This window comes from Clinocottus analis, unplaced genomic scaffold, assembly GCF_023055335.1.
Source record: "Clinocottus analis isolate CAN_PGR_092001 unplaced genomic scaffold, fCliAna1.0.p SCAF_25, whole genome shotgun sequence".
In the NCBI taxonomy this organism is placed as follows: Eukaryota; Metazoa; Chordata; class Actinopteri; order Perciformes; family Cottidae; genus Clinocottus; species Clinocottus analis.
In genome coordinates, this window is record NW_027175987.1 from 3,456,916 (window position 1) to 3,467,608 (window position 10,693).

At 38.6% G+C, this 10,693-nt stretch overlaps 2 protein-coding genes across 2 annotated transcripts; both read left to right on the forward strand.

Annotated features, from left to right (window-relative positions):
- The first annotated feature begins 352 nt into the window (after nucleotides 1–352).
- LOC137794522 (ras-related protein Rab-8A) lies at nucleotides 353–5,978 on the forward strand. Its single transcript, XM_068591370.1, has 8 exons — nucleotides 353–518; nucleotides 1,006–1,066; nucleotides 2,100–2,160; nucleotides 2,556–2,633; nucleotides 2,763–2,852; nucleotides 3,017–3,082; nucleotides 3,552–3,602; nucleotides 3,696–5,978. Exons 1-8 carry the CDS (start codon nucleotides 395–397, stop codon nucleotides 3,783–3,785), a joined length of 621 nt encoding a protein of 206 aa, XP_068447471.1. The 5' UTR covers nucleotides 353–394; the 3' UTR covers nucleotides 3,786–5,978.
- A 1,971-nt stretch (nucleotides 5,979–7,949) lies between these two features.
- hsh2d (hematopoietic SH2 domain containing) lies at nucleotides 7,950–10,685 on the forward strand. The gene is made up of 5 exons (XM_068591774.1): nucleotides 7,950–8,071; nucleotides 9,050–9,139; nucleotides 9,246–9,411; nucleotides 9,544–9,780; nucleotides 10,245–10,685. Exons 1-5 carry the CDS (start codon nucleotides 7,950–7,952, stop codon nucleotides 10,683–10,685), a joined length of 1,056 nt encoding a protein of 351 aa, XP_068447875.1.
- Nucleotides 10,686–10,693: the final 8 nt, after the last annotated feature.

Genomic DNA, 10,693 nt, shown 5'->3' on the forward strand with positions numbered 1-10,693 from the left:
GCATAATTATGCTGCTTTAAAAATTACTTTTGTAAACTGTCTAAAAGATACTAAACGTCATATTACACTCTGGAGACATAAACATATAATTAAACGTTTCCGTCTTAATATGATATGTAGTATCTATCTAAATATATTTAGTGGTACGCAACACAAGACCATCGAAAAAAACATCTCTAATACGACTTTCTTTGTCAGACGACTAATTAACACATCGTTTGATCCGGGTGACCGCACACATCAAAACGAGTGAACCCAAACGGGATTGCAACTTCCGGAGCCACGCCGACAGAGATGAGTGACAGGTGATTTGACCAACAGGCAGCTCTCGCGCAGTGACGTCTCCGTCTCTACAAACGGGCGGGATATCCGCAGTAGTAAGCTAACTAATAACATGGCGAAGACTTATGATTACTTGTTTAAACTACTTTTAATCGGCGATTCAGGCGTCGGAAAGACCTGCGTGCTATTCAGATTTTCGGAAGATGCCTTCAACTCAACATTTATCTCTACTATAGGTGCGTAACGGTAACATTAACAGTGTTGTCTAAGCCGAAAGGTGGTGGAAGCAGCCCATCCCGTCGTGCTAGGTTCGAGCTAACTTTTCTTGCTAGTCAGGAAGCGGCTCAGCCGGCTTGTTAGAAGAGCTTTTCCACAGCTGACAGTTCTATTTTAACGAGTTTATATACGTGGACAGCACTTGTACGTTGGAACTGTTCGCGTTAGAGTAGATATACTGTATATGTGAACCATGGCTGGCTGAACTAACGAGCTACAAAGCTGTCAGTTAGCTAACGTTAGGTGGCAGTCATTTTTCATACGGGTTCCTGTCTGTACTTCGCACTCTCGTAACCAACGTGACAGACCATATTTATGAACCATTCAACCACTCTGTGTTCCTAAAACGAAACCGATGTCACTGTCAGGGCTGTGTCGTGTCAGTTTGACAGATGAAATTTGACCTTGAGTTAAGTTGAGTTGTGTGACTTTTGTTTTGTCCCACAGGTATTGATTTCAAGATCAGAACAATAGAATTAGATGGAAAGAAGATCAAGCTTCAGATATGGTAAGATGGTCACAGTACATACGATGCTTTCGTGGCACAGCTTGACATGATGTGGCGGAAGACATATTTATGAAGAAAAATCAATATACTCCAGTTGCCACTTGAGAGGCTCAAGGTGCATCTTAACCCAAAGGAAAGCAGCGCTTAATATAACAGGGTTTATTGCATAGTGGTTTTATTAGGCTGCTAATATTTGCTTTGTGTATCTTTTTGTGTAGCAAACCGGTAAAGTGCACACAAGAGAAATAGTAAACAAAAACAGTAATATAAATAGTAATCGGTAGAGCACAACATAAAGTAAAGTAGTAGGTTTGATATATATATATATATATATATATATATATATATATATATATATATATATATATATATATATATATATAGGTGATGTGGTATCACCAAAATCAAGTTGAATACTCATATCAATATATCGTACAATATATTGTATCAAAGAAACAATATACAATAAATAAATCACTTTTACCATCTGATTTTATTGTCTCACATATTAAAAGCTGTATTAGCTGTTATTAAATAAGTTTGAATCTGTTGAAAAATGTACATCAAAATAATATTTTGACAAATTTGCTTTGTCTTACCAAAGCTTCGATGAAATTATCAGCATCTATTTATTTTATGCTTTCAATACTGATGTGTTGTGATATGTTCACTCTTGCATAAAGACTGGAACTAGGGGCAAATGTTACTCTAAAGTGAATGTATCTACACTGTGCCTTTTTAATAATTGTAGAGACAATAGGTTTAAATTAGCATTGTAGCTATGTTTAGACCATAGAAATACAATAATATATATATGTTATTCTATTTGAGTGGTCATGGCGAACAACAGCTGTGCTGTGTGGCTGCATGAGGCATCTCTCAAATGCCCTCAAAGTTGCTGGTTTTGCAATTTGAAACAAAACCCAGCTGACTGTTAACTTTTGACAGAGGTCAGCCATTTCCCTTTGCATCCATGCTATTTGCTCAATGGCAATCCATCTGCAGGGTAAAATAAAATGTGTTTTCTATGTAGGGATACAGCAGGACAAGAGCGGTTCAGGACCATCACGACAGCCTACTACAGAGGAGCCATGGTAGGTTGCATTGTCATCTTAAGAACTTAAACTATGGTATAGATTATTTCTTCTACCTAAATGGGTGAAGTGCTGGTTATCTCAAGTGTGTGCGCTGTAGCATACAGCTTTACCAGAACCACACCCACCATTGTTATTGTTAATTTTGCACATACCTGGGAATTTGTAAATTGAATGGTATTTTTGTTTGTGGCTCCTTGAGTTCAAGTTTAACTGGATGCCTGTGTCTGGATGTTTTAATTCAGTAACCTAATTGATCCCTGTTTTCTTTGGTATTCAAGTGCCATACTTTTACCTAAGGCTGCTAAATCATGTGATCCATCACTAATGAAGGCTGACATGAACAGCAGAAAATCACATGAGACACTTAATCTCCTATGTCTTTTCTTCTCCAGGGCATCATGCTGGTGTATGACATTACCAATGAGAAGTCTTTTGACAACATCAAGAACTGGATACGGAATATAGAAGAGGTAACTGGTTTGCATTACTGGAAGTGGCTCTGTGTGTTTTATTTCCGCACTCATCTTTATAAAGAGCTAAAGAGTGTGTATTAATTTGATTCATTCTGTCTTTTCTCCAAACCAAATTATCTTCCACAGCATGCATCAGCAGATGTGGAAAGGATGGTCCTTGGGAACAAATGTGATGTCAATGACAAGCGGCAGGTGTCCAAAGACAAAGGAGAGAAGGTGTGGCGATAAAGTTGACAAATGAATGCACTTGAAAGCTTTATTTATTTTTTATTTTTTTTAAATACACTTTTATCCGCAGTGTCTTGAGGAACATATTTATTGTCCTGGCTAGTTTTGCTTGACAACTGACACTGATTCTGTTTTGTGACTCATTCTGGCAGCTGGCACTGGAGTACGGTATCAAGTTCATGGAGACCAGTGCAAAGGCAAACATCAATGTCGAAAATGTGAGTTCACACTTTTTCTGAGATTGTTGTCTGTGTATTTGTCATAGAGTTTGAGTAATTCACTGCACAGAAGGGATGGGAGTAAATATCTATTCATTTGTTTTTTGTAATGGTTATCTACTGTACAAAGGGCAAAGTGGTTGTAGACTGTACAAAATAAAATAGGAAATATTAATACACCATCAGACTATTAGGTTTCCTATTAGGTGAGCTATAATCATAGCATGCAATGCAAAAGACAATAATCTTATTGAACCATTAAAGTACATGCACATACCCTCACATTGTGCGCATATCATGTACATTGTTTGCTTCTTGTATATTGATGACTCGGAATTTTTGCAGTGATGTACACTTACAATCTTTCTTGTCAAACTATTGGTCCTACTCGGAGTGCTATTATTAATGTGGTTTAATTTAATTTAAAAAATGGTTTATTTAATTTGTTATTACATTGTTTTGTCTGCAGGCCTTCTTAACCCTTGCTAGAGACATTAAAGCAAAAATGGACAAGAAGCTGGTAAGAATGTAATAGAGTGGAAACTTAATTGTTATAAATCTTATTTGCAGTTTTCTGATTTTTAATGTGTTTTCTTATTTGTGTGTATTTTAGGAGGGCAATAACCCGCAGGGCAGCAATCAAGGAGTGAAGATCACAGAACAACCCAAGAAGAGCAGTTTCTTCCGCTGCACGCTCCTTTGAGGAGACTTAAGTGTTGGCATCCACCTTCGCCTTAACTGTGTCCCCCGCTGGACAGAACTGGACAGAGCACACTCTGATCTCCCTTTTTTTTATTTTTCTTCATTTGTCTTCCTCCTTTTCTGTTTCTCTTCTCTGAAAGACAAAAGTTTATCGCCCTCTTGGTTCCCTTGACAACTGAACTACTGTGGCTTCGGTAAAACGATAAATCTGATCATTAGATTAACGCTTCCAACTTGTTTCCTTCGACTGTATTGACTTTTAAAGACGGCTTCCTTGTGAGGCACGAGAAACGATCAAACCTTTACTATTCGCAATAATGTCTGATTCCAAGAGGAATTCTTTCAACTGTTGTCAGTGTCTCTTGGTGAAGTCTTAGTTATTCCATCCTTATCACTCAAAATAGCTCAAATTATACTTCCAGAAAAGCCTTACTACTCCAACAGGCTTCCTAATAATTTTGAATATACTCCATCTGTCGTTTAATGCAATGTATATATCCAAGGTGACGAGAGTATAAGCCAACCTATTATGCCACATTTGTGTACTGACTTGGTGGCCTAGACTTTCCTACATCCACTTTATGTAAACACAACATGTAAATATGTATCATTGATTAGGCTTCACGATATGAAACAATAGTGGCGACGCATGTTTCTCATCATATCAACATTGAGGTTTACATGTCATCTGTCCATCTTTTTCTACATGTCTCTCAGTTTATTTTCTTAGACTGCAACATTCCTCTTGTGAACACTTTAATGTGCAATGTGATGTGTGTGGGTCCCAGGTTGAGCCTGTTTTAAGTATTCATATGGTTGCAGTTAGGCTGGGCTCTTGACCTAAGTATGCTTGTTTTATGAGCACACAGATTCCTTTTGTTGTTGCTTGCCTCGTCATTTTAGGTATTGCAATGTCTCTGGATAAGATATGATGTGATTGGTGGCAAGTAGTCGTTCCATCTGATAACAATACCTAACTCTGACACCTGGAGGCAATACAATTACGCAGCAATGATGCAATCATTGTTTTATGCATTCATACTTCTTCTTGTCGTCAGTTCCAGTGGGGGAACACGTACACAACTGTTTTCTGGGCCTTGTGCTGTAGCAGTATTTATGGAGTGAAACAAAACATAGCACCAAAATTACGAAGTGCCCTTTTATGTTCTTATCAATTTATTATGCACTTTTCCTTTTTGTTCTTTCTGGAAAAAAAAAAGTTCTGAACATTTGTTGACTGTTTTGTCGCGGTCTCAAGCGAAGAATATTCATGCACAAGTTTGTGGGCTTCGTAGAAACTATTGAGCACTGAACCATGTCTGTTGAGTTGGTATAATGAAACTATACAGAAGGCCTTTGATTTAGAGATGCGTCTCCCATTACAACATTCCTATCTATTTGATAGTCCAGTTTTTTTTCCAGCTTATGCATTTGTATCCACATTTATGCTTTTGGGAAGCCCAGACGCACCCTCACCCACCCTGTCTCTCTCTTTTCCCCTCCCCTCTTCCTCCTCTCCCCAGACAGCCCATGTCTCGTTTTGGTCCAGTATCATGGCTGTCTTAACTATGCAATCTGCATAGAAACCCTTGAAAAAAGCTTTGCACGTTTTGATTTGACAAGCTTTATTTAAGATTAGAAATGTGCAAAGGATTCTTGCCGTTTTTATTTTCTTCGCCACTTCTCCTGTTGCTGGGTTGAGCTCTTCAGGCATAAGAATAGGAAACTAATTGAAAGCTGAAAATCACCTGTGATGTTTTACAGTGAGTGCAAATCATTTCTAGCGGTGCAGAGAAGTCCTGAATTTAATATTAACTGTGTATTTGTAACCTGTGGATGTAAATCATTTCTGTTAACATGGTTTGACTTTTGGAACCTTTTCGGTTTAACTGGCAGAAGTCAAGTCATGCCATGATGAAAAAGATTGAGTTTGTCTTAAATTCCATCTGAACTTCATTTGATTGGAGTGATTTGTAGTTTCTTGCCAGGTCCATGTTAACATATTATCAGCATTCCCAAACTAAATTTGGATTTCATTGCTGATTTATTGATGGATTTCATGGGGAATGAATAAAATAATTCAGCAATTGTAAATAAGATCTACAATGATTGTACTGAAGGTTCATGAATCTTATTGATCTACACATTTTGTAGATATGTGTTTTGATGATTTATTAAAAGATTCTTAAATAAATGTTTTTCAACTTCTGCTCCTTTCTTTTTGGGGGGAAATTCATGTAGAAGTTTAAATATATTAAACAATATGAAGAAGGTTACTTTGTGTATTTGATATTTACATTTGACTTATAATCAGAAAATGTAACATTGAAAATGCACTTTCTAAACACTTTCAATTTTTATATTCAATGTCTTAGCCAACCATAATAAAGATGACCGATCATGACTTTATGGGGAATAAGTCCCTTGTGAAGTTGATTTAAATGAAAAAAATGTTAATTAAAAATGAATCCTTAAAAAAATCACTCAATTTGACTTTTTTAAGGGGTTCATGTCTTGATTTTGAATTTACATCCATTTTCAAATAATACCCATGTCAAGTTGTGCTCTGTCCTTGCCTAAATTACAATATAAAAGTCTCTAGAAACCTGTCAAATACATGAACGCTCAGCATTTGCAATCATATGGCTGCAGGTATCAATTATTTGAGTAGAATTAAGGAAGTAAGACTTTGACCTTTTATGAAGTTCTTTTTCAGTTAGACACTCAACTTGTGGGAGCAAACTTCTCGAATTGGTTATTTTTCACTTGACCCAAAGTGGCTCTCCAGCCTCACCAGGAATCTTTATTGAATTAATTTATAAAACAGTAAATCAGCAACAACAATAACGCCACAGACGATGAACTTCAGTGTTAAGATACTTCCTCTCTGGAGCTTCCTCTCTGACTAAAACAGCGGATGGGAGTCCGAGAAGCTTTTTCACATGCGCACATTTGTATAGCATTAGCATATATTAACTATTCAGCTGAGCAGCAGCTGTCTTATTTCCTTTAAAAACCACATATTAGGCTACTGTTGGTAGCTAGCTTTGCAGAAAAGGAGAGCCTCAATAAAACTTCACTGATCAAACACAACGACCAGCAAAGGCTTTGAGAAACAAAGACAACTACATCTTTCTCAAAATGAAAAGAAGTGTATTTGCAGCACAGAAGTTGAGCCTCAACCGTTTCTCTTTATGTACATGTACTTTCCACATTTCAATACACACCTGGCACAGGCATTAGCTGGACATATATCCACTTAAACCAATCCGATTGCTGTTCTGAACTGATACTGGAGCAAACGTAAGGTTATGCAACGGCTTTAGAGGGCCGGACTGAAACCTGTCATTTTACATTCACTTTAACCTCATGTCATACAGCTGTGGCTTTATAATATACACATCTATGTAGGCTACATTCCTATAATCCAAATACACTGTCATACTTCAAGATCAGTGTTCATCTTCTGTCTGACCGTATAAAGGATTTCTAATTTGGCTGCATCATGCCGTGTTCTCTCTGAATGTATTCGGCAAACAGCTGCTCACTAGTGTGTGCGTTTTGCCTCCGCCCCCACACAGGTGTAGGCAGGTGAGTGAGATCTGCCGTGTTATTTTCATCAGGAAGCTGCCAGAGCATAGGTGAGTAACATTTGCTGTGGGCTTCGTTGAATGTCGACATTTCTTGAGTTTTGTTTGCAAATACAGTGTCTTTTTTTAATCATTTGAGTTTTTTAAAGGAGACATTTTTCATTCTTTGAATGAATCAAATCAAAGCGGTTTTGGCTTCTTCAATATTTTACAAGTTTAACTGGTACAAACTGTGATACATCCAACATCCTCAAAGCTTTTGTATTGTAAAAAAATGTACAAAAAGATGCTTAAATTAATTGGAAGAGGAACAATGAACATGGAAAAGGAAAAATATCATCACATCATGGGCATTTGATTGCATACTCTGCTATTAATGGCACATAAGCCTAAATGCAGTGATCTTTATTTTCTGGCAGCTCATATATCTGTATGGGGCTTGAATTGGATGTACTCTGTGTACTCCGTGTACTCGATGTACCTGTTTCTTATGTAAGACCTCAATGAGCTGTAAATAATGCATTTGCAGGTTCTTCCCCTCAGTGAATTGTCCAACACACCCAACAGAGGATATAATGAGCTGTCAGTCGTCACAGGGACAGTATGATGCTGTCACCTGGTTCACAGAGTCCCAGCTCCAGAAGGTGATCAGGAACGGCATCATCCCCAAATGGTTTCATGGGATCATTTCCAGGAAGTAAGTTCTCAAAGTATATCACTGTCTGCCATCTGCAGCTGTGATTGGCAGACAAAAAGGAATGCAGAGAGCCATGTTTTAAAAACCTGTGCACCATAAAAGTATAGGTATGCAGTTTGCATTCTTTTTGAGATAACTCCTGTTTATAGCCCTGTACATGCATGTGTCATGTTGTTACTCTGCTTTATATATATATTTATATATATATAATCTCAGGTTGAAAAGTAGGTTGAAAAATAAGCAAGAGATCAACACAACAAACGTTGGAAACGAGTAAATAACTTATAAGCCTAGACAAAGAAAGAAAGTCATATTTTCAGGAAGTACAAATAACTTTTCAGGAAGTTCTTGGAAACCACATAAAGATAAAGCTCCACTATTATTCTCAAACCTTCATACAAGCATGTTCTTCTGTAAGTGATGCTCAACATCAAAACCACAAAAAACGTAACTCGTGTATTTTGACTGACAACAGATTTGTCTTTAATATTGACACTAAAAGCAAAACGAACAAGCTAAGATATCTTTTATCTACAAGTACAACACATAATTATTAATCATAAACCACAGATTTATAATCATTTTCAGTAGTATCTTGAATGGTAACCCTGGCTTTTATAATGCTGGAGCATGATTATTGTGAAGCATTTTCCTCTTCCACCACATCCACTGAACACAGTCACAACTTTAAATAACACAGTAGAATCATTAATAAGCAGCATGTACTCCATCTGTTACTTTACGGATGAGACTGAAATGTCCTGCTGTATTTAAGTTCATGTGGTAAGAACATTTTGCGAAAGCTAATCTGTTTCCTACAGATCTTAAGACGATGAATTCCTAGGCAGAGTTTCATCGCTTACTGAGTCCAACTCCAGTCTACGTGCTATCATTTACAGATTTAAATATGCGCGTGTGTGTGTTTGTACGTTTTTCTAGTTTTGTTTGGTGGAAATTTGCATCCACGTTTCTGTGCAGGGTGGCGGAGGACCTGCTAATGTCCAGGCCTCCGGGCTACTTCCTCATCAGAGTCGGTGAGAGCAGGATTGGCTACTCTCTCTCTCACCGGTGAGCTTCGTTTTACATTTCACACTCACACGTTTGGTCCGGAAGGTTCGAAGCCCTGTCCCGGTCACTCTTCTTGACACATCCTCTCCATCTCTTTGACCCTCAGTGTCGAGGACCGCTGCAGACATTTCATGATCGATGCATTGGAGGACGGCCATTACATCATACTAGGGGAGAACAGGCGTCACCGCTGTCTGCAGGACATAGTGGACTTTCACAAGCGGACTCCCATCATGCCTTTCAGTGAGGTGCTGACTGTCCCTTGTGGGCAGGTGAGGAATGAATGCAGGTGTCATAAATGATTAATGTGTGTTTTCGGAGGTCACCGTGTGATGTGCATCACAGAAAAGACCCACTAATGCTCTGTTTCTCTCTCTCTGTCTCTCTCTCTGATCTCACTGAAGATCTCGGAGGACGAGACTGACTATGCAGAGTTGTTGTTTTCCCAAAGAAATCTTTACGCAAACACAAGTTGTTTGCCAACCAACTCTGTGCATGGCAGCATAGGTCACCCATCATCACAAGGAGAAAGCCCATACGCTCTTCCTTATCGACCAAAGAACTCTTCAGGCCTGGCTCCGGACAAACTTTACCTTAATTTGGAAGAACATCCTCGCATCCCCTCCTCCCTCCCACCCCTGGTAGTGCTGATCTAAGTTTTTTTTAATTTTTTATTAGCTTATCTGAAAATAAAAGATATCCAATTGATGTCAGATCAATGTTATTCTCGAGAAAGCTTCCTGTTCTTAGTGTCTCATAAGGGCACATAGTTTTCTTCCAAACTTATAACAGTTTTGGTTGTTTATATTTTTTTTAAAGTGGGCTCAGCAGGAAAATGTCATAACTTTTGTTCACAAATCAAATTTGAAGCAAACTTTAAAACAAAATCTGATGACAGTTGTGGGGGTTGTTTTCGTACATTGCAAGGCCACTGTCAATCAAATCGGATCAAAACACACCCATGCAGTCCTGATGAAGCTGAAGTTTTGACTGATAAACTTTGTTGTTTATTTCGACATAATTACTCACTTAAAGTGTTAAACATATACCTGAAATTGTACGGTGCCCTTTTTATTTTCTAACATTTCATGTTCATGATCTTCAGCTCGTGACCAGAAAGAGATGCACAGTCGACAACCAGGCTCCTCGGCTCCCTGCTCGGATTTTGCTTCCTCCTCTGAAGCAGGACCAGGCGTGCATCGCAACGCTCTCTGAGATTTCCCCCACACCTACAGCCACCGAGCAACCCCTCAGCGGCAACATCCAGCCTGCAAGGAACCAGGAGGCCAAGTTGTCAGTTGTCTCCAATCTGAAGAACTTCAGGAAGAAGTTCCAAAAGAAGAGAAGCAATTCACAGGAGTACGCAGAGGTCCACATGGAGACGACTGAGAGGAGCGGAAACGCTGACAATGAGTACCAAATCAGCTCAGGGCAGCAGACCTCCAATGCTCCACCATTTTCCTACACCTGCACGGACATGAGACTGACTGATGGAGAGTTACCTTATGAATACCATCCACCTCCACCGTTTGCTCCAGGCTTCTGATTCACTAT